The sequence below is a fragment of the Hydractinia symbiolongicarpus genome, chromosome 1, assembly GCF_029227915.1.
Source record: "Hydractinia symbiolongicarpus strain clone_291-10 chromosome 1, HSymV2.1, whole genome shotgun sequence".
Classification (NCBI taxonomy): domain Eukaryota; kingdom Metazoa; phylum Cnidaria; class Hydrozoa; order Anthoathecata; family Hydractiniidae; genus Hydractinia; species Hydractinia symbiolongicarpus.
The window spans coordinates 23,313,273-23,337,288 of record NC_079875.1 but is presented as its reverse complement, the minus strand read 5'-3'; the positions used below and the strand labels follow the sequence as shown (position 1 = coordinate 23,337,288).

The window sequence follows — 24,016 nt, the reverse complement described above, 5'->3', positions numbered from 1 at the left end:
TATTCTTAGCAATTACAGAAAATGTGATCACTGTAAAAACTTGAAAGAGTTTTTTGAATTTAGTAGACAAGTTTTAATGTTTTGTTTTGTGCGCTGAAAGAATCTAAAAATTGACCGACAATAAAATGCAGACGTTAGGTAAGGAAAATCAAATTGTGGTAGCAATTCATTTTCACTGTGGCTGCTAGCATATTTTCACCAATATATGTTCTAAATCTAAAACACATAAAAAACTATATTTCAGTCCCAAGGCCTGAAGTTACTTCTACTTGAAAATGGAGTTTGGAATGGGCTGGTCAGCAGGCATTATTTTGCCCGTCCCATTAAATTCATTCCCAAAATCAGGAAGAGCTTTTAATGCATCAAATCTTGGGTTTCATCTTGGATTACATTTAGATTTAAAAACACTAAACAAAATACTGTTTTAAAAATTCCTTGTTGTTGTTAAGGAAACCCGCCAATCAGAAAGTAACACTGAAAAAATGATATATGTCAATTATCCTAGACAAACCTGGTGAAATAAAGACCATGTTTAATCGTGTCGCTTTGTACACAGGTGTATTACTAAATCGTCAACTAATACAAAGTCCTTGATTCGAAGAACCAAAGCTCCTTTGGAACAATCAACAACCCTGGTAGAAGACACATCATTTATTCCTGCAGAGGATGATCGTAAACTGGAAAAAAACATTTCTGTTTTTGTCAGGAAAAGCAATTCCGGTATACTGGACACTTGTGAAAGAAGTGTTCTAAAATTTGAAAAAAATGTTGTATTCGTTATTTGCGTCGTTTAACAACCTCGATCCCAGGACACGTTGTCTCTTTTTGCATATCGGACGGCGAGACGAACATGGCCCTGGTGGAGGCTGGTCAAAAATCTTTGATTTTCGCAGATTTTTAATTAATGCACTCGTGTCTTGTTTATCCGGAATTTTTGACTTCCTAGTCCTTTGCAAGCAAGATTCAATTTAATTATCAGGATCTGGATTTTATCGTGATCGTCAAAAATGGAACTTTTTAGTGAAGACTGCACTGTGAAGACTAAGTAGTTGTGGAGGTGGCTCTAAAATACATATTGTTGTTTTAAAGCAAGTATATGTTTTTGAATATTGCCTGAAAACAACGCAAATCATATATTTTGTCGCTTCGTTAAAGGCAGTTTTGCCTATGTGTTTGGAAAATTACTTTACTTGCTGATCTCTTTTCAGTTTTAAAAATAAAGAGAATATTGTTTTGGCCATCACCTCTAACTTCCTTTGTAAATGATCAGCTAAAATAATTAATGTTAATCTGCTGCTGTATTAAACTTGAAACAGGGGGAGTTTCAAGCAGATGAGAGCTTGTTTGAAAGTAATGATGCAGTGAGAAGAAAACTACGGAAATGTTAAGTTTTTATTTGTCGATCCAGAATCCTCCTTATCTATCCCAATTGACTCCGTTAACTGGGATAGATAACGTTAAGTTGAAACCAGAGGTGATGCGTTCTGGAACTTCATAAAGAATTGCAGCTTATCCGCATGTTCTCCCCGGGGAATGGTAGCTACAGAAATCCAGTCGTTAATAACACTTAGATGGATGAGCATATTTTACATGGACACGCCTGTTACATTGGACACATGCTGGACAAAACTTCGACTTTAAATAATGAATTTGATGCATCATACAAAAAGTGTATATACAAATCGCATTTATATAATTGTAAAACTTCCATCTTATTTTCCCCAGGTTGCAGCTATTCGAAATTTACGTATTTTCAATCCTTCCAATATTGACGTATACAAACACGGTAAAGCTGCATCTCACAAGAACACAGTTGTCCAAAATGAGATCATTGGAGCAATGTGTATATAGAGCAGATTATCAAACAAAAACCGCCATTCACCGACAACATGAAAACAATCATTTTTGTACGAAAGTGCTTCAATAGTGACGTTTTTCCAAACATGGTTGTTGTGAGACGCGTCCTCTCCCACGTTACAAATCTGCTCTGCTTGTACGTTAGGTTACTTTGCAAAAACAGTTATTTCCAGGAGTCACATAATGAATACATGGAATAATCTTGACTTTGGACAAACGTTTTTATATATAAAAGCAAAATTTTATAATGATGTTCCTATCAAGGTTGTTTCACATTTTCAGTTTTATAGTTTCAATTCTCTGTGCTGTCCATTTAGTTCTTTTTAGTTTTTCTACAACTTCTACAACTTTTGTCTCTGTGTCTAATTTTTATTTTCATGCACGTCTACACACTTAAGAGAACACATTAATAGCAGTAATTTTTGTAAAATAACTGAATTGTATATACACAGTATCTCTTAAAATTTCAACTAATAATAATAATTGCTTTCTATATTTTATTATTTTCCTTTTAAATATTTTGATTTTCCTTGTGTATGCCACGTTTAACAAACACATTTTGTTGTAAACTGAATTCTCGGCAAATGTGATACAAGACTGACATATAACAGTTAAAAGAGGATCCAGTTCTGTTGTCTTTAACCCACCTATCATTGACAAGGCATTACCAAGGTGTTCTATTCACCGTATGAACTTTTGTACTAACTTCCTAATAAGTGGCATTCGATAAGCGGTCGCACCAGTGTTTTTTACACTGCCTTAGTATAGCTTTATGCTTTTATTTTTAAATCCCTTACTTTCTTAGAAGTAACACTAACAGGATTTTTGCAACATGTAAAATCTGTGAAATTAGCATGGCAAATTCATGCAATTCTTCATCTGTATTTTCGTTTATGTTTATTCTAATAATAATAATAATAATAATAATAATAATAATATTATTCTGTCTAGTAGTGAAAATAATAAATAACTAGTAGCTATGTAGCTATAGCTACCTATCTTTTTACACTTGTTGTTTTAGCTTAGCTGACCAACAATGTCTTTGTCAGTTGCTAATATTATTCCGAGCATAAGCAGCATGTAGCTAACTACAAGTACATCTGGGTTGAAAATTAACTAGCTAAAAAGCCATAAAAATCTACCAAAATATGTTCTCGAAATATTTTTCTCTTGCGCAAAACATATATGTATGCACAGTGTCGGCAATCTTTTTTATTTACAGTTAATTTTAAGCGTAGATATTTCACGACCTAACGACGTATTATCTTACGCATAATTAGATGAAAAGTCTCGACCAATCACGGCTCAGAGTAAAACCAGCCTTCTCCAGGGCCTTTTTCGTCAGACCTATCAATTAGCGCAGCGCCGATGAGAGACAAAAAGCCCTATGAACGAGGTTGGTCGTTTAAATATCAAAATCACGGAGACAAAATGTTGAACACACAGAGTTGATTGACCACGGTTGTTGGTTGAAGATTAGGAAAACGCTAAAAATTCGTTGATTAAAATGGTTCAACGCAAGAATTCTTCTGAAGAACTAGACGCTTTTCAATCAGACAATATGGGAAACAGTAGACAATACCGTTGGATCAAGAAACTTAACCTTAAATGTATCAGTGCATTATAGCAGCTTGACAATTCATTGACGAGGATGGTATTCGATATGTTTAGAAACAGATTCCTTCATACTGGCGTTGTTCGGATTTGTAGCCAGAAGAAGAAATATGCAGACTTTATGTGGTGATAACGAAAAAAATTTCGTTGGCGCGGAAAACGATTTTTCTAACGCTCTCAAACAAATGGATTAATTTCTTCTTGGTACTGGCGATTACTGGATGCAATAGAAAAGAACTTCTTCAGCAGCATTGTACATGAGTGGTTCATAGAAACGCCAGATACTATCTACACGCGCTATTCTGAAAAACATAAGCTTACGGATAGATTCGAGAAAGCACTAAAAAGGTTGAAGGTTGAAAGGTCCATGTCAAGTTATCTTAACGTTACGAAAGTTGAAAACTGTTCCACCTTCCCTGAAGCAACCAGTTGATATGCCTTTTAAAAGTGGTGTGGTCAATGAAATTTGTTGTCTGCGATGTAATTCGCGCTGTGTCGGTCAATCAAGTCGGCATCTTATCACCCGCATAAAAGAGCAAGATTTTTAGGTCCAGTGGTTTACATTTCAAATAGTTAAAATTTTATCGACCTCGAAGTCTCAACGGCACTTATTAATTTTGGAAGCCCTTTTTATAAATGACATTAAGCCATCGTTGAACACAGAAGACGAGTTTAGAGTCACACTCTTTTGATAAAATGTTAATATCATTTTAATATTTGTTAGTTCCATCCCTCGTTTTACAAGACATTCACGGTACTAAAACATCGACCGTTTTCTTTTTTGGTTTTCTTTCTCCTATTAATTCGCCTCATGAAAATCCATAATAAATGTGATCCTTGATGTTGTTAATTTTACTTGTAATGGAAACATCAACGCGCTAAATCGGATATCAAAAAGCGAAAAATTGGCCTGGGAACGAGGTTGCGCGAAAAAATTGACGCGATTTAACATCAGACCATAACAACTGCGCTACAATCAAATTAATAATTATCACTGGCAATTAGCACTCACCTTTTGGAAGCAGCGTGTCCAAAGAAAAGGATCAGTATTAGGAGATTTACCCCTCTCATCTTCTTTTCTTTTACTAACTTTGAAGATTAAGCAAGTAAAAGAAAAACACTTGCTTTTAAAGGTTATTAACGATCGCTTAGCGAGAACACTCCATCTTCGTGCTTTTTTGCATTACTTAACTTCAAAGTATGGACACCCACTTCAAGAGCAAAAGAAGAGTGTCACGTCTTAGTGTTATTTTTTTAGACTTTAATAACACATTGTATATGAAACTTTCACAAACCTGTTTCCATCTGTAAACAAACAATAACACATCTATATATTAATACGCCTTGTGTGTCTGTGCGCACGGTGAGGTCATGGCACACAAATCACGGTCACTTTCTTACGACGTAGCGTTACGCTAAAATTTACCAAGTTAAGAAAAACGCAAATCAGGGGATACTATTTAAATATTTAATTCTATTTTCTTATTGCTTTAAAAAATAAAACTCTTTTTCTTTATTTTATTAAAGCTAATTTTTATTTTATTTTTAAATGTCTTTATTTGTTTTTTTGTTTTAAAAGCCCACTCATAAATACAAACCGAAGCGAAGAAGGTTGTCTCTTTTTCAAAGTAATCCTGAAAAAAGTTATTTCAAACAATGTTTACTCATCATGAGGTTAGATTAAAGCCTATTTGTTTCTTCTATCGTTTTTGTGTTCTGGGACCGAGGTTGCTTTCTTTTTTAAAAAAACTATCGAATTCGAATGATAATTCGAATCTAAAATGTAAAAAACAAAACTGTTGTTGTAGAGCTACTGTTGTTGTCGAGCCAGAATAAAAAAGGTTTCTGTTGTTGTCAAAAATATTTGTTATAAAGAAGAAAAACGTACGATGATATAACGTGAAAAAGAGAACTGATTGGAAAGGTATCAGACAATTGTAGCTAGCTATACATTTTCAATTTGTTTTCTTTGGGATGAAGCCAAGTTTAGCAATTGAAGTAAAAAACTGATTGGACTTTTATCCAGAGAACGCTAGCTACTACTGAGAAAGCGAAAGAAAGCAGGTGTGTTGTTTAGATTATCTGGTAGAGAAATGAATTTAGGTTTTTTTGTAAGAATATACTCTAAACAATGGGTCAGAATATCCTAACAATATGTCTAAGCTTGATTGTTTGTTTTAATATAAAAATTTGTATGATGCACAAATTTAATTAGAAGTTTACTTTTTTATTGCGTATATAACTCACAAACTGAATCTTTTTCTCTCCAAAGCAATGGACAAGTACACCAGGGAAAGTTAGGAACATGAAGGCTGAAACGAAAAAAACACTATTCTTATAAAATACAGCGTGTATATCGTAGAGAAGAATTTATATAAAATGTAAAAAGTAATTTTTCCGTTGTTGCTGTTTTTAACGCTACGAAGTGGTTGATGTCGTTATAATAAACCTTAATGTTAACAAAGTTAAATTAATGTTTACATCTGTTCTCTTTTATTTTTTTTTTATTGATGCACATGCTAATTTTTTTGAACGTTTTGTTTCAATGGTTATGGATATAAAATAATGCAAATTGTGACTTTTAAAGATTCAAATTACTGTGTTCTATGTTTTTATTTGGCACGTATCATATAGACTCGATGAGAGATTCAGTGGATTCTTCCACGGGACTTAGGCTAGTCAACAAATTATTTCAGTGTAAAAACATTTAAACATTTTTTAGAAATCTTCAAAATTGGTTTATTGCACCTTTTCTATAAATTAAATATAAATGCTCCCCTATCTACCCTAGCACATCAATGAAATATACTCAGCCATAATATGTCAACTGGAGGGACAATTTGTGAATTTGACCTTTTTTAGAGGTCCCACTAAAGTTGGGACCCACAAGCGAAAAATCTTGAAATTTTAAAATTTTAAATATTTTAGATCGTTTAAAATGCAATCCTGATTTCAGGACTACAGTGTCAAATTGGATCAAAAGAAGAAAATAGATTACGTGTAAACCCCTCCCCGTTGACCACGCCCCTACAGTGCTCAGCAAATATTATATCAAGCCATCACGCAGATCAGAATTACCCAGGTGTGTCTTAACTTTATATATGTTTATCGAACAGATTTGATAAATTGAGTTTGATCAATTGAGCATGATACAAAAAATTTTCAGCTCCTAAATGTTTAGTTGCTCACTGGAATTTTTAATTTGTTAAACAATTTTTTTTAAAGAAAGAGAAATGTGAATTGGCACAAGTAAATAAACCATTACAATCGTCAAGTGTTAAAAATCTTAGCCATATTGTATGACGCAAGACCTTGTTTGATCAAAGATTTACATTGTTTTGAGGAAGACTTAAAGTCTAATTTTATTTCAAGTTCCGAGTGAATGTTTACGTTCGTGTGACAGGTAATCAGTCTCCTGTTTCGTATTCTTAGGTAATGTTTATATCTGGAAAAAATCTCAAAGCAGGCAATCACCTCCTCTAACTATCAAAAAACTTTGTTAATAAGAACTCATTACGCATGGTAAAGTTTAATACCAAAGCAATTTTGTCCCTTTATGACAACACCGGTATTTCGCCTAAGCGTCACCTCACCCTAACATTCTGTGTAATGTGAAGCTCCGTGCTTTTTATAAATATTATTTCCGGTTTTTTGTCCACTTCCGGTCTTGCGTCAAATGACCTTTCTTGCATTGTTTACAATGTTCAGTTAAAATTGTTTATTGAGGGTTTTTTTTGCGAGGTAATTTGGGTCAGAGTTGATATAAACATGGATATAGTATATCTATGATATAAATACTACTACGGAATAAGTAAAAAAAAATTCAATTTACGTGTTAAAAAAGAGAAAGGTAAAACTGTCTAAAGTCTGTAGTTTATATATATCAAGGCCGCGACACTAGGGTGTCAAGAGGGTTTGGGCGCTATTATTTTTTTCTTTCAGAAATCAGACATCATTTCATAAAAGACATAATCACGGTCACACTATGTTTTTTCTGTTAAAAAATAACTGAAGACTTAAAATAATAACTAAATAAATTAACGAAATGAAATAATAACTTAAAATAAATTAATAAATAAAGTAACAAGGACTTTGAATGCTAAAAATGAAACATTTCAGGCTGATTTAAAGTTACATAAAACCAGGTGGGAATTTTAAAAATTTATTTTGTCGTGTCGAACACAACCATGGTTGATCCTTTTACTAAAATATAGTCCCTCGACTTTTATTCTCTATATGTAAGCATCTTATTTAAAATGTAGAACAGCCTACTGTATGGGCTTATCCAGAATAAAGATTAAAAGCAAATACTCATCGATGATTACGCGCGCGCACAGTTAGCATTTGCTGTCCACTGTATTTTGAATTTGTCTAAAAATAGCAATTAAAATTGTTCACTTTCTTACGAGATTTTGGGTGGTGGCTACTAAATTCTACTAAAGCGTTTTTCTTCTTTAAAGTTGAATATGAACATAACAAACATAAGTAAATAAACGATCACTGACACTCCATCAATCTTTTGACATTCACAGGATACATCTTTTGTTAAGAAAAACACAAAACACAGACAATACACACAATACGATACACTAATAAAAGTAAAAATAGAATTCTATAAAACTGTCACAATGAAACCGACTGGTGGCTTTGGTATTATCTTTAAAAATATAGAAAAGTCTCCTAATTTGAACTTCTGCGTACAACGTGTCTGTGATAAAGCTCCGTTAAGAATTTCCAGAACAATTTGCCTGAAGGAAAGACAAAAGACCTTTCCCGGTGGCAAGTCATATACATTTGAGATTTTGCTAGAAATTTTAATTTTAGCAGTAGAAATATTTCATTCCGTGTTTACCAGGCTAAAATAATTCGAGTGGGGTTACTCTCTTTCTATTTTGCAAGGGTACGATGCTTACTGAGTGTTTATATTTATCTACTAGACACTTGCATGCTAAATTTCTAGGTCCAGTACCTTTCAGAATCTTTGATATTGGCCATTATCTGAAGCTACCCCTTAAATTTACTTTCGTTAGGATTATTCTTAGTGCTTGAAATTCACAACAAACTTTATTTCATCAAGGAAAATCAATCAGCAATTTTTTGACGTGTGATTAACCCAATTTCCCACTTTTTTAGGTTTTAAAAATTTTCGCCTGAAAATGTTTCGGCGGAAAAACTTTCGGACACAATTTTTTATTTCAGCTGAAAAATTTTCGGACAAAATTTATAAAGTCAAAAAATGTATTGGCTAGTCTTTTGAACGAATTTTAACCAAATATCAAAAGTAATGAACGTAAAATGAAACAAAGAGACATATATTCAATCAAGCTCTAAAAAAGGGTTTTCAGGATCCACCTTATAATAATTTCTATCCACTGGTGCGTTTTATAAAAAAATTAGTAATCCAAAATTTTCGGACAAATAAACTTTCGGCAGACACAAATTTAGGACAGAAAAATTTTCGGACAAAAATAAATCTGAAAGTTTTACGTCCGAAAATTTTTGTTTCTATTGTACTCAAAAATAAAGAAACCCAGGTTTTCGGGCAATTTTTGGCCATTTTTAATGCAAATTATACAAAAACCGGAAAATATGTTAAATAACTGTTATTAAACTACCAGAAACTTTAGACAGAATGTTAAACTTCATTATGAACTGAAATAGGTATTTTGGGTAAATTTCAAGCTTCCGATGACTTCGGAGGAAAAGTGCTGACATAAGCAAAAATATTGTTCCTCCTTTTAAAGAAATATACTGCAATTGTGCTAAGTTTGATGCCGTTTTGAAAAGCCTATCAAAAGTTGTGCAGGGCTGTGTTTGAACTAATTAACCTAAAGTCCACTCTGCACATCACCAAGTTCAAAATGCATGGATCTAATATCGAAATACCTTATACGCAATTACTTGTGGTGGCAAACTTCGAAATTAGCTGTCTCAACCTATTTTGACCAAGATTGTAGCTATAGATGTGCAAGTTTTTTTAAAAAACATTAGAGCAGATTAATTACATAAATTCGGGCTTCTCGTATTTACTTCTGCATTGCAGAAGATATTTTTAAAATAAAAGAATCCATTCACAGACAGGAATCTTAAACCAGTTAAAAGACCAGTGAGCAAGCAAAGATAATCATCAAAAACAAAAGTTCTGAAAACGATTTAATGAATTTAATGAAAAAATATGGAATTGGTATAATTGAATTTTCTTGATTGTCTATAAAATGACAAGTGTTTGGAAGCTATAGCAACATTAAAAAAACTTCACTAGACCTTATTATTTACTTTTGCCTCCAGATTTATATGTGGGTTTATCAGTTTGAATAAACATTGTATCTTTCAATGTCTTAACAAAAATAGTTTCTTTGTGATTAAACTTCACTCCATTCTCTGATTTTTTAAGCAATGTTACTTTCCATTTTACTAAGATGGGAATATAAAGGCGCATCACGTCATGGCTTTTCCATATATTTCGTGATACATGCGACAGAACATTCCCATGTGAATCTTTCAACACAGCAGTAACATTTGAGTCTGGGAATTTTTCATCAATGTTGACAACTATACTTGCATATTCTCCAGCATGATATATCCCAGGTGTTGAGATAAAATATATAAATAAACAGGAAATTCCTATACGCCAATTCGTTTCGTGTAGCTACAGGTCTCCTTTGCTTAATTTATTGAAATATCTAGCTTCCATTAGTAGCAATTACAGAAAGAGTGATCACTGTGAAAGCTTGAAAGATTTTTTTAAGTATGGTTGTTCAATTTCCAAAGTGGGGGGGGGGGGGGAGTTAGGCATAGTGGGTAGATTTTGATATCTTAGTGAAAATCAACGAGCTAAACCACTTGCCTACACAGCTAAAAACGGCTATACCTCGGACTTCAGACAAGCTTTGTTTTTCTCCTCTTTCAACTGGGGCATAGTATCTTTCCATGCTTGAAAGAACTTGAAAAGGTTATTCCCCGTGTTCAGAAAAATGAAATGGGCCAGAATAAAAATTAAATTAAAAAAGCTCTAGATCGTCGGAAACGTTTTCTAGCTGGATAATGGATAATATCAATCTTCATGCAGTGATAGAGACACTTATTGGCAGAAAATAAAAAATTATTACTTAGCAAAAAAGTGAGGGGACTGAACCAAAATCAGGAAAAGCTTTAAGTCATCAATTCTTGCGTTACATCTTAGATTACTTTTACACTTGAAAACATCAAACAAAATACTGTTTTAAAAATTTTACAAATATTCTGAAATTTTGTATCTCCTTTCACTTTCGATTCTTGTTCGTGACTGGGCTGATTAAATATTCGAATCGGAAACCCCTCTGCGTCAACCTCGTTCTCGGGACCTGTTAGGCTATTTTTATCGACGGACATACCAGATGTAACTCCTGGAAGAAGATTAAATTTATTTGCGCCAGTTGAAGGAAGCGTTACTAGCCTGAGCGCAAACGACAAAAAAAATATTGGAAAACTTGCGGACATAAGGACCTTTCCAACCTTTCAGTTAATCCTATATGGAACACAAAAACATTAAATGGCGTTTACAAATATATATAGATATGACGTCCAACTTCGATCCCAGGACCTTTGGCTTTTTTATATTTTCGTAGGCGTTTAATCTTCATTTCAAAAAACGCTACAGGCCCTGGGTTCGAGGTTGGATGATTATTAAAAATGATGCAAATATAAAAATCGAATTACGGTTAGAGCTAAAAGAATTTCATTGACAAAAAAGACCTTGGGTTTAAAATAAACACTCTGAAGACAGTTCGATGACATCACACGTTTCTCTCACTTTAACTTAAATTCAACTGTCTGACAATCTTAAACTAACACAATATCTACAGAGGCAGTGATGTTTTCCATACCATGCTTATTTCTTTCGTCAATTTTGCTAGTGTCATCAATGTCGCTCATAATTTGATTTTCTCAATTTGCTGAAAGTCACATTTCTCGCATTTGCATAAATCGGTGTACGATAAACCATGCGATTTGTTAACGAAAGAATTTGATTGACAACCCCCAAATTGATGCAACCGCATGACATTCATTGTAGCACTTCTTGAGGCACAGGCGATAGCAAGAACCAGCCCTGAAGGAATATTTCATGACAAAGTCAAGGAAACCCGCCAATTAGAAAGTAACACTGATAAAATAATATATGTCTATCATCCTAGACAAAACCAGTTAAGGATCGTGTTTGATTGTACCGCTTCGTACAAAGATATATCACTAAATCTTCAACTAAAACAGGATCCTGATTGAACTAATACAGAGTCCTGTTTTGACAAATCTGCTTGTTGGCACGAATGGAACGTGTTGCTCTCCTAGCTGATATTGAAAGCATGTATTACCAAGTCAAAGATCCACCAGAACACTGGGATTATCTAAGATACATCTGGTTACCAGATGGTGATACTACGAAAGAGCTGACTGAGTGTCAAATGACCGTGCACAAATTTGTTGGCATTTCTTCTCCAAGCAGCTCGAACTATGCAATACAAAAAGCGGAATCGATAATGAGAGTGAATACTTAATATCATTAACTCTGAGGTCAGAAAGTGGAAACCAACCTTAACAACTACGCTACAACCACATGCAATAATAAGCAATGACAATTAGCACTCACCTTTTTGAAGTAGCGTGTCCAAAAAAAGGATCAGTACTAAGGGACTTACCCCTTTCATCTTCTTTTCTTTTACTAACTTTGAAGATTAAGCAAGTAAAAGAAAAACACTTGCTTTTAAAGGTTATTAACGATCACGTAGCGAGAACACTCCATCTTCGTGCTTTTTTGCATAACTTAACTTAACTTCGAAGTATAGTTATCCCACTTTAAAAGCAAAGGGAAAGTGTCACTTCTTAGTGTTTTTTAGGCTTAAAACAATAATGCTTTCTTTAAAAATCTCCAAAAATTTTTTGTTGCACCTTTTCCAAAAATTAAATATAAATGCTTCCCCTTTCTACCCCACCCCTTGTACAATCGTTTTCTTAAATTATAGATAAATTATAGAGATTATATAAAAAAGTATTTCAGCTGGAGGGGCAATTTGTAAATTTGACCTTTTCTTGGAGGTTCCATTAAAGTTGGGGCCTACTAAGCGAAAAATTTTGAAATTTAAAATCTTTTAGATTATTTAAAATGCAATCCTAATTTTAGGACTACAAATCATCAAATATCAAGTATTAAATAAAAAATAGATTATATGTAAAATAAACATACCCACCTCTTCGCATTGACCACGTCCCTGGCTACAGTGCTCAGCAAAATTCCATCGAGCCATCACGCTGATTAGAATTGCTCAGGTGTGTCTTATTCTTTATATGTGATTATCGACCACATTTGAAACGCCATTTGATCAATTTAGCATGTTGAATGTTGATATATAATAAAAGTAGATAGGTGAAGTGTTTTGTGACACTGTTGTTCAAAAATTTTTTTTAGCTTCTAAATGTTTAGTTGCGCACTAGCATGTTCAATTTGTTATTAAATGCTAGTAACTGTTTATATTAAATAGTATGGTATATTAAAAATAATTTACTTAATGTGTTGAAAAAAGAGGAAGTTAAGACTGTCTAAAGTCTGTAGTTTATATATATCAAGGCAATCGACACTAGGGTGTCAAGAGGGTTTTGGCACTATTATTTTTTTCTTTCAGAAATCAGACATCATTTCATAAAAGACATAATCACGGTCACACTATGTTTTTTCTGTTAAAAATAACTGAAGACTTAAATAATAACTAAATAAATTAAATAATAACTTCAAGTAAATTAATAAACTAAGTAATAAAGGTGTGAATTTTAAAAATTTATTTTGGCGTGTCGAACACAACCATGGTTGATCCTTTTACTAAAATATACTCCCTCGACTTTTATTCTGTATATACGTAAGCATCTCATTTAAAATGTAGAACAGCCTATGAGAAAAATCTACTGTATTGGCTAATCCATAATAAAACTTAAAAGCAAATACCCAACAATGATTACGCGCGCGCAATGTTAGAATTTGATTTTCACTGTATTTTGATTTTCTTTTAATATAGCAATTAAAATTGTTCACTTTCTTACGAAATTTTAGGTGGTGGCTACTAAAATCTAATTGATTCAGATTTAATTTTCAGCTCTGTTAGACCTTTTTCTTTATGAACTTAAAGGAGTGGTTCCACGAAATTTTCAAAAATTTTTTATTCGTTCTTCGGATTCTCCACTATTCAATTAGTATAGATTTTTTAATTTTTTTTTGAAAAATTGTTTATTGATCTTCTAACCGATGCACAAAGATTGTCTTTTTATTAAGAACCTTTTGTTGTGACGTCATAATTGGCGATGTTAGTTTCGAGAGAGAGAGAGAGAGATTGTGTTTGCATTAGCAGACGAACAATTCCAAGGTATATGTACTAAAACATAATTTTTTTTAAGTTACATAAAAATTATTTTTAAAATACGAAATAATAATGATATCTTTCGTACAAATATCCGTTGTTGTTTTAGGAATAAAATGCATAACTGAGAATGAGGATTTCAAGCAACTTTGTCTTGTAAAAGTTATCTTACAGAATGTTTTAATATGCCTACACGAGACAAGATGGAAACGACTTGAAAAAGGCAATCGCCGAGTTATAACGTCGTGTATCGTTTGGAAAATAAGACAAGTTTTCCCTGAAGAGGATGGTGTCTATGTCCCTTTCTCGGAAAAATAAACAAAAAATATATAATATATAGTATGTGATTATAATCATAGAAAATTTTTTTTCTAATTATGAAATCGCGATCTTTGATTCTCTAGAATATCCTTTTTGTGGGTTTTTTAATTGGAGCGATATTTTTGGGTAAATCAGGAGGAAGCCCTGTCAGCGTAATTTTTCTCTTTCAATAATTGATCTCTCTGTTTGATCAACGAGTTTAGAAAACACTCGCAGGAATTTTGCCTCTTTGTATGGCTTTGCAGACCAAGTTTTCATGATCTTCAAGTAGCAAAAATTGTAAGAGCCTTTTCCACTTTTGTTTTTTGCTTGCTCGAGAGACGATCCTTGATTAAAATCAATAGCTGCTAGCCTGCATCGTGCAACCATTCCTTGGTACGAAAAGTGTGTGCTCTTTGGTGCCCACTTATTAGAACTGAATGGTACACTTCTAAAATGCAGGTGTGAGAGAATTTTGTAAGATGCTTAATATCTCTCAAAATAGTTTTGTCCAAAACGACGGTTTGGGGAGCAACAAAAGCCTCTGATTTGGGTGAAATCCATGCTTTGGTACGTTCTTCTTCTGGTGATAATTCTGGGTGGCAACATTTGTGATATATTTCATGTCCCGTCCAACTGTGTGTTTTGGATATGAAAAAGAACGCTTATCCATTTCTCTTTTAAAAGCATCTCGTTTTGTTCGCAGGTTGCGGAAGACCACCAAAGATGGTTGCAAATTGATTTAATCCACGGCCTTAAATCTTCACATGCTTTTTTCTTTGAAACATCTAACAGCCTTGTCTTAATTGATTTGTTGAAATGCCAAACATCAAACTGGTGATCAATATCTTCCTCCTTCTTCCTCAGATATTTCTTGATTTGAAGATGTCGATCTGTGGTCATCTGTTTGATTTTTAATCCAGCGTATTTTACCTCGCCCAAAACTTTGATGAAGCCCGTCTTTTCCATTCGATTTGAAATTCCATCTGCCTCTGTAACTTGTGTCAGTGACACTGATGTTACTTTATTTAACCTTTGATCAAACAATGAATACGTGAGATATTTAGCGTTATGACCAGGACTGTCACAGCGACCGTCACCACTTAACACTAAACTTTGCTGCTGAGACATGGAAATTATTTTGTCCTGGTCTTTCTTCCATGCTTTGTTAGTTACACTGAACATATGTTTGAGCCATATATGTTTGGTCCTAGTAGCGAGATTTTGATACCCAGGGAATGACTAGAAGTTTTCTATAAGTATGGGAGCTGAAAGTAACTGATGCAGCAAGTCTTATGTTACCAAGATAAAACCTTTTCTCCATGGGTTGGGATCTCCAGATTGACGTGTGGTTTTCCGTGCATGACAAGTAAATGCAATGGGCAGACCCTGTAGTGATAACTTTGGTGATTGTGGCGGGGGTAGTACAAAAAAGGCAACGTTGTAAAAGTATTGAAAGGCATGACCAATAAACGATGCATGCAGTTCCGTTTGGTATGCTACTTGTAGGTCCGCGTTCGTTTGTTTTCGCTTCTTCGAATTCTTCTTCTTCTGAAACGGCATTTTCCACACAAAACGAAACGTCGCTATCCAAAGTCATTTCAACGTCGTCACATTGAGCTCTTTTGTCTTGTCTCCACGGATCGTACTGACGGAGCTGCTACGACGAATTCAGTTTGGCAGTATTTCGAATTCTCAAGCAGAAAATTCTCTATGTCGATATGTTCCATTTCGGCGTTGTTATGGATAGCTTCATCGATGAGCTTGCGCTTTGTCAATGCAGCGTCTTTTTGCTCCAACCTTTGCGACGATTTCCGTTTTTCTTGTGCTTTGGAGTAGACAAAATTTGTCGGTACAGCCCCTTTCGTTAAAATCCGTCTCGTAGGCAAACCAAGCATTTCATTCTATAGAGAAAACGATATGGTAAATAAAATGATGATAATAAATGTGTGTAGTATATAACATTAAAAAAATGACTATAAACATTACATGGTTGTCATTTACAAGTATAATTTTCGTTACCTTGAGATCTCTTTTGAAGCAGTCACTATCAAAATGAATATGACACACGTGGATGTTTTGTTCTTTAGGCATGTTGACTCGTTTCAGCTTTGAAATCCACATCTGTTTTATCTTTGCGTCTTTTGGAAGTTTGAAAAAACTGATTTTTTCATCATTTTTTTTGCTAGAACTTCTAGTATAACCGAGTGCTGCACAGTGAACCATACTTAATTCTGTTGTATAATTAAAAAATCCTTCTTCTTATCTTAAAAAAACTTCTCTTCACTTATTTTAAAATCTGAAAATACTTTCTATTTGTTGAATTTTCTTAACACTCAAAAAATCCATTCGCCATCATTGACGACTATATAAACAACAGAGAATAAGATTGTAAAAAATAATAAGGGCAGAATAAGAGCAAAAAAAACTTTTTTTTGAAAAAAATATTTTTTATAATAATAAATAAAACATTTTCAATAAAATAAGATAATTTTTTTTTTTTTTGATTTTTCGTGGGACCACTTCTTTAACAAACACTGACACTTCGTCAATATTTTGACATTCCCAGGATACAGCTTTTGTCAAGAAAAACACAAAACACACACGCTAACAGAAGTAACAATAGAATTCTACAAAAATGTCACAATACAGCATAAAACCGACTTGTGGCCTTTGGTTTTATCTTTAAAAATTAAAATAAAGTCTCCTAATTTGAACTTTTGCGTACAACGTGTCTGTGATAAAGCCTCGTTAAGGATTTCCAGGCCAATTTGCTGAAAGGAAAAACAAAAAAACCTTTCCCGGTGCCAAGTCATATATATATTTGACATTTTGCTAAGAATTTTAAGTTTAGCGGTAGACATATTTTACAGTATTCTCTCCAATTAACGGACACTCAATTAGCAGACACTCTGATTAGCGGACAAACTTTTTTTCACGCTTATAGGCTTTTTTTTCTCTCCAATTAGCGGACAGTTCAAAAAATCAGGGGGGAGCATACAAAAATAATGAAAAATTGAATAACTTTATTTATTTTAAACACTTTGAAACTTTACAAAAAATGTCGGCATTTACAGCCTCGATTTTCTTCGTAAACCAGTCAATCAACTTTTGTTCTTTATAAAACTTTTATATAACTGGCATTTCCAGACCATATCCACCTCCACGATTAACTCTCTTTCCACAAACCTCAGCTGTAATTGAAGTGTTCGGGACTTTCAACAACATGAAACATATTTTAGGAATAGTTTGTGGCATGTGTCCAACAATGCTTTCGTTTTGTAAAGAATCAATTCTTATTATTGCTATTGCATTTCCGTTCACCTCGTTAGATGGCTCGTACCTGCATTGTAATAATTCTCCCACCAAGGGGCTCCAGATGTTAATATAGACATGATATCCTCTAGCAAAAGATTTGTACTGGTACTCATTCCAATCTTTTTCGATGAGTATAAGTATGTCGACCTCGTACATTTCCCCAGTAATCATATTTGTCTTACCGAATAATTTTTTTTTATGGGCAATGAACTAAGATTTTAAAATGAAGGAATGAATGATCAATTGTCTTTCAAAAAAATCCTTCGAATGCTAATTCTCGAATATCAAATGAAAAATGATTGAATGCGTTGATCGAATATAGTGATCCAATCGAACGGGTTGATTCGAATGTTTTAATGCTTTGAAAAAGAAAAGATTTTTTTGGAATGAACAATATTTTTGTAATCATCACGGCTCCTGCTAACTCAAAAAAAACGTGAAGCTGGGAAACTTAACAAACGCTGGCTGACATAAGATGAGAAAATCAAAATATTAGATAACAAAAAAAAAAAAAAGTTGTTGAGATATTTCTAAAACATATAATATTGGAAACGTTTTGATAAATGAGAAAACGCTCAGAGCAAGTCGATATACTTATACTCATCGAAAAGTATGAAAACTTTCACGGCAAGGGTTTCAAACATATCAACATTTCAACGTTCATTTATCTGATGTTGTGATGTTGATATTTGTTTGTTATTCTAAAAAAAAGTTACATTACGTTCAATTTAGTTGTTTTCTTCTTTTTTCGTGTCTAAGTCCAGCACGGTACCCGCTAATTTTTTAAGTTACACATTTCGTATACAAAATCGCATTTTCTTCAAATTTTGAGCTTACATTGCAACATTCTCCAAAAAGAAGACACCTCTAATTAGCGGACACTTTGTTCATGGACCACCGGTGTCGGCTAATTAGAGAGAATACTGTATTCTGTATTTTCCAGTCTAAAGTTAATCAGGAGATTAACTCCTTTTGTAAGTTGCAAGAGCAGGATGCTTACTGAGTTTTTATATTTATCTACTTTAGACACTTGCATGCTAAATTTTTAGGTTCAATACCTTTTAGAGTCCTTGATATTGGCCATTATCTGAAACTACCCCTAAATTTAATAACTGTCGTTAGGATTATCCTTAGAACTTGAAACTCACAACAAAACTTTTTATTTATTTATTTCATCAAGGAAAATCATTCTGCAAATTTTGGATTTGTGATTCACCCCATTTTCCGCTTTTTTAGGTTTTACTTAAAAATAAAAAACAGGTTTTGGGGCAATTTTTTGACCATTTTTAATGCAAATTATACAAAAACCGAAAAAAAATGTTAAATAATTATTGTTAAACTACCAGAAACTTTAGACAGAATGTTAAATTTCGTTCTGAACTAAAGTAGAGATTCGGGGCAAATTTCAAGCTTCCGATGACTTCAGATTGTGCTAAGTTTGACGCCATTTAGAAAAGCCTATCAAAAGTTGTGCAGGGTTGTGTTTTAACTAAATAACCTAAAGTCAACTCTGCACATCACCAAGTTCAAAATGCATGGATCTAATATGGAAATACCTTATACGCAATTACTTCGAAATTAGCTGTCTCAACATATTTTGACCAAGATTGTAGCGATAGATGTGCAAGTTTTTTTAAAAAACTTCAAACATAGAGCAGATTAAATACATATATTCGGGTATATAACTTTACAAAAAAAATTAATACGAGAAGTTTTATTGATGACATTCACAGAAAGAAATCTTAAACCAGCTTAAAGACGAGTAAAGCAAGCAAAGATAATGCATCAAAAACAAAAGTTCTGAAAGCGATTTAAGGTGGCAGTTAGGTGGCAATTTATAGTTTCTTCGTGTGGAAAAGTAAAATATAAAACAACCTCGATAGATAGAATCCCGATAGATAGAATTCCGATAGATAGAATCCCGATAGATGGAATCTTAAGATATACAGATTTATGGATGACTAAGAGAGAAATATGTAAAATATGATTAAAGTTACATTGAATCTAGAAAGTTTATGTCAACAAGGAATGATTTTTAATCAAAAAATCTTCATTTTTGAGAACGTCAAGCATGCTTTACAACTAGCGTTTAATAAAACAGACTTTAATTCACTTGTTATAAAATCCAGCTGATGAATGGTTCTAAGTGATCTGTACGGAAATTTTTTGAGATAGAATTAATGATTTCAACCTTCACATTATAAAGCAAACAAACAAACATAGTTTTTTTATAATATCATTAATCCAGTGCTTTAACATCTTAAAAAATGGAGTACTTCAAATTCTTAGTTTTAATGAGGACGTTGTATCATTTTCGTGCGACTGAAATATCTTTTACGATAGTTCAAATGTTACACGAGACTGCAGTATGGCTGTAGGGCTTTATTTGCACGACAAAACACCTTATTCAAAACCGAACTTGCTGATAGCGGCTGACTTAAAGATTTAACAATTTTTCCATTTATATCAAACAAATTAATGAAATAAATTATTTCTGGAGATTTTTTAGCCAATGTTCGATGTCGAGGTTAACAAAAATTAAAAGAGGACGACATTTCTTGACACACGAAAGAAAAAAAAAATAACATTTTGGATTTCATAATTTTGTAATATAAACCATTAAACAGTTAACATATAAGATATCGCGGCTTAATATTAGTCAGGCTGGGCTTGGAACAATTTATTTCTATGTAAAGACAAAAATGACAGCTGTTAGAACTTTGATATCATTTCCATGTCGGAGAAATTTTCATATTGTATTATTTAGAAACAAAACAATGTTTAATTTGGACAAATTTAGTGTTAAAAAAAATTGAGCGAGGCATAAAAATAACCAAACATTTCTTGGGAAAAATTACCGGCATTACATTGACAGCAGGTCGTGTGACGTACGTCAATGTAATATGATGACGTGATAAGAACTTTGTGAAAACGAGAACATTGTGATGAATTTGCATTCCTTTTTACTATAAAACAATAAGAAACTTCTTTTTAACACCTCTCGGGCTGTCTATGCTGGTACATTTTCCGGGCAACTCCCAACATTGTACATTTTTGTGACGGACTCACCTAAAATAAAACAAACATTTCTTTGAAATTGATATCATATTATTTGGAACAGTGAAATACAATTCTTATCACTTGTAAGGTTGTTATTTTAAAATTGTTATTTTAAAATTGAGAGAAAAGTTAACAACTCACTGTTTTCGTAGTAGTCATACAACTTCACCACAGCGGGTTTTCGTCCTTCAACTTCTGCTACTTGTTCAACTTTAAACGTTACACATGTTGATTTTTGGTCCAACTGAAAGAAAAATAAATAGGTGCTAAATACTGCCGGAGTAACGGTACAGAATGTTTCTCATGTGGTGCATCTTTCTGATATGTTAAAAATACTAATTATGGCCTACATTTATGTTGAAGTTGTCCTTGATAATCAAGAGAGTCATTCATAAAGGACGTCTTCGTCTTAGGGGGGGATTGGTTAGAAAAAATAAAACAAAATCAGACATGGGAGAGGTTGTGTTTAGCCGTAAGCGGACATCCTTTACAGATAATTTTTTTGTATTTTTTGATAATTTATTGTCGTTTTAGGATTATACAAGTCGTTTTTTTATCCATTCACATGAGAAACATTATAAATAGAGAATTTGTAGTAGGTGTTTTTGTCTCAGGGCATTTTTCTGCTGTTACTAAAGAGCTATACTAAGCTTCAAGAATTGAAGAAAAAATCACAATTTTTGTCAGGGCAGACATGGGGAGAAAGGTTGTTAGAAAAAGCTGGCCGGCATGGCAAGGCGGGAGAGGAGAGGAAGGGGTTATGGATTTCCAAAAAGGTATAAAAAAGTGTAAAATATTCCAAAACCTTGAAGCACACGTTCCCCTTGGTATTGCAGATTTAGCAAATAAAAAACAATGGTCCTGGTTATTTTCTTTTGAGATACAAGTATATCTTAACAGCTGTAGCTATATTTACCATACGTATGTGTATAACTAGTCTAAAATTTAAATGAACTACTTTAAAAGCTACTTACATCATCAAAATAAAACGACAAAACACCATCAATGAATTCATAATTAGAAAATGGTGCACTGGTTGACTGCATAATCATGTCCAACTCACTAACGATTGGCTCGAATCCTGACACCATGTTTATATCAATAAGCGCCATGTTGGATTTTCCAGATTTCATATAGCTAGGGATTATAAAATATTTAATGTCATAATTGCACCTGAGATCAAATCTTCAAAAAAACTACCATACCTTCCACAAACTTTAATCTTATGCTCACAATTGATTGTTTTTAATTCTTCAACTTTAATATCCAAATAAAACGAAGGCTTCTCCTTAGGTACAGGTATATTGTATTTTACGTTCGCCTAAAAAAAAAGATATGACTAACCGAGAAACCATGATTCAATTAAAGTATAATGTTAGAAAGGTTTGGAAAAATAAAATTAAAATATTAACCTATATGGAATGAAGAAAGAGAAAAAACTGCGTCATATATATATATGCACAATCTGAAAATGTTTGTTTGAAACTAGCTATTTATGTTACCAACTGCTATCAGACTCAAGCAGGATTATTTGTTAGTGGTGGACTGGAGATATTATCTTGTGAACCACTGGAACCACTGGAGGAGATTTAGCAGCAAAGGTAATATGTTCGCTCCCTCCTAGAACTTTTGATGATACACGAGATAAAACATGTAGCTTATTGTGATTATTGAAAAGGACCCGTTAATTGGCTACGATCTAAAGGTGTCCAAATTAAGGCTGATATTTAGGGCTGACAAACAGGAACTGGCTAGTGAACTATTCTGAAACTTTAACATCAACATAACAACTTCATCATCTTGGCGCCTTATTTGATTCCCTTGAATCCAGAAACGTTACGTAGAAGATTTGGTCAATACATGGGTGAACGAACCGCAGATTTTATCAGCAATTGCAGAAGTTCACCTCAAGCTGCTTATTCTGCCTTTATATTTGGATACAGGCATAAATATAACTATTATATTTGAATAATACCTGGTATTTCGAAGTTGTTGCATGGTTACTGGTGTAAAAGGTGTAATTCGCACAACAATAATTCCAGCCTTATGTGATGTAAGGGCATGTAATGATGACGAGAGAGTATTGTTGTTCCTTCCGGTGACAATGGGAGGCCTTGCTTCAATAAATATTGTTAACAACTGCTTTGATGAGCAAGCAAGTTAATTCAAAGGTGTCCAGGGAAAGGAATGTGTTCTATTTATCAAGCCACAAGATGTGACGACACGATTATCCCAAAATAAAACAAAATTAAACGAAATTACGAGGTCGACTGGTGCTTCTAACTGGTTAACAACTCTACTATTAAAAGAACATAGGTCTTTCCTAAATAAGCGTAAAATTGTCGACAATATTTTCTACGTTACTGATGGAGTATCAAAGGATTGCGATTGCGCATGTGGCAAACAAAATTCGATTGAGCATCCATTGTCATTTCATGCTGGTGGTTTTGTGAATATTCGTCACAATGATTTACGTTATTTGATGGAGGAGGTATACAGAAGAATTTTTTGGCAGGGAGGACAACGCACATTTTTAGATGTAACGATTTTTATTCTTATTGCTCCAAGTTATCGACGCCAAATAATGTCATCATTATTTGCTTCTCAAGAAAAAGAAAAAAAAATCTTTAGACGCATCATAAATGTAGAACTGTTCCACCATTGATATTTAGCATCAACGGGGGTATGACTGGAGAAACAAGTGTTTTTGTATCCAGACTAGCCGACATGCTCGCGGAAAAAAGAGATAAAATAAAGGGAGAAGTTATAACGTGGCCGAGACACAAAATTTTGTTTAGTTAGGTGCATTCGGCAATTTTATGTCTGCGTGGTTCCAAAAGTTCTTCTGTCCGTAGTATGTGCGACGGCAACGAGTTGGCACTTATCCGAGAAAATTGAACTGTTAAATCGATATTTTAGTTTATGTTGTGTTGTTTAGTCAATGTTTTGTTATCTTTCCACGTATAACGTCTACGTCCTTCAGTGTTATATTGTAAAAAACAAAATATTGCACGATCTTTAGCTTTACACAAAGACAAAACAACAAACCTGCACTAAAGTACATCCATCACCAATTGCTTGGATACTTATGTTACTTGGTGTGGTTGAAAGTACAGCTCTTTGTAGAAGCAGCTTATTATCATTACGAACTTTAAACTCTTTCGAAAAACCAGTTTGAGTTGTTGCCATAATGGTAAGGTTGAAGTTGTTTAAGTAAGTACTAGCTGAATAATGTGATAGAGCTTGAAGTCCTACGCATGTGTCCTATTAAAAACATTCGCAATAGAAAAACAACAAAATAAACAAACAACATGGCAGCCCAAGTAGCGACACTTTGCGTGAAAATTTGCGGTTTAACTTTATTATTCTGACACCTCTTCGTAATGCAAATCTCTGTTCATAGCACAAACGAAAACGTAGCGTTAAACCGAACTAGCAATCAACACACTCATTGTGTAAAACTGTTATTTCAGCTAAGTTAAAAA

The 24,016-nt window shown here is 33.4% G+C and overlaps 4 protein-coding genes across 12 annotated transcripts in view; all 4 read right to left on the bottom strand.

Annotated features, from left to right (window-relative positions):
- Nucleotides 1–17,098, bottom strand: part of LOC130647169 (pregnancy zone protein-like) — a 50,032-nt gene extending 32,934 nt beyond the window's left edge. For 2 of the 9 annotated variants that reach the window (XM_057452933.1, XM_057452991.1), the window contains exon 1: nt 4,484–4,627. In XM_057452933.1, the coding sequence (XP_057308916.1) occupies nt 4,484–4,542 (59 nt within the window). In that variant the 5' untranslated portion in view covers nt 4,543–4,627. Of the gene's footprint in view, nt 1–4,483; nt 4,628–10,706; nt 11,063–11,336 lie in introns of those variants that run through there. The other 7 variants (XM_057452964.1, XM_057452948.1, XM_057452956.1 and 4 more) reach the window with 7 other exon arrangements.
- Nucleotides 14,775–15,338, bottom strand: LOC130613956 (uncharacterized). Its single transcript, XM_057435367.1, has one exon. It carries the CDS (start codon nt 15,336–15,338, stop codon nt 14,775–14,777), a length of 564 nt encoding a protein of 187 aa, XP_057291350.1.
- Nucleotides 15,764–16,379, bottom strand: LOC130613868 (THAP domain-containing protein 1-like). The gene is made up of 2 exons (XM_057435259.1): nt 16,176–16,379; nt 15,764–16,057 (listed from the first exon to the last, which is right to left on the bottom strand). Exons 1-2 carry the CDS (start codon nt 16,377–16,379, stop codon nt 15,764–15,766), a joined length of 498 nt encoding a protein of 165 aa, XP_057291242.1.
- Nucleotides 17,099–20,411: 3,313 nt separating the features above from the next.
- Nucleotides 20,412–24,016, bottom strand: part of LOC130647159 (pregnancy zone protein-like) — a 46,606-nt gene continuing 43,001 nt past the window's right edge. The window contains exons 25-29 of the mRNA XM_057452922.1: nt 23,580–23,795; nt 21,737–21,852; nt 21,506–21,668; nt 20,673–20,775; nt 20,412–20,540 (exon numbers count right to left, since the gene is read on the bottom strand). Of these exons, the coding sequence (XP_057308905.1) occupies nt 20,482–20,540; nt 20,673–20,775; nt 21,506–21,668; nt 21,737–21,852; nt 23,580–23,795 (657 nt within the window). The 3' untranslated portion in view covers nt 20,412–20,481. The remainder of the gene's footprint in view (nt 20,541–20,672; nt 20,776–21,505; nt 21,669–21,736; nt 21,853–23,579; nt 23,796–24,016) is intronic.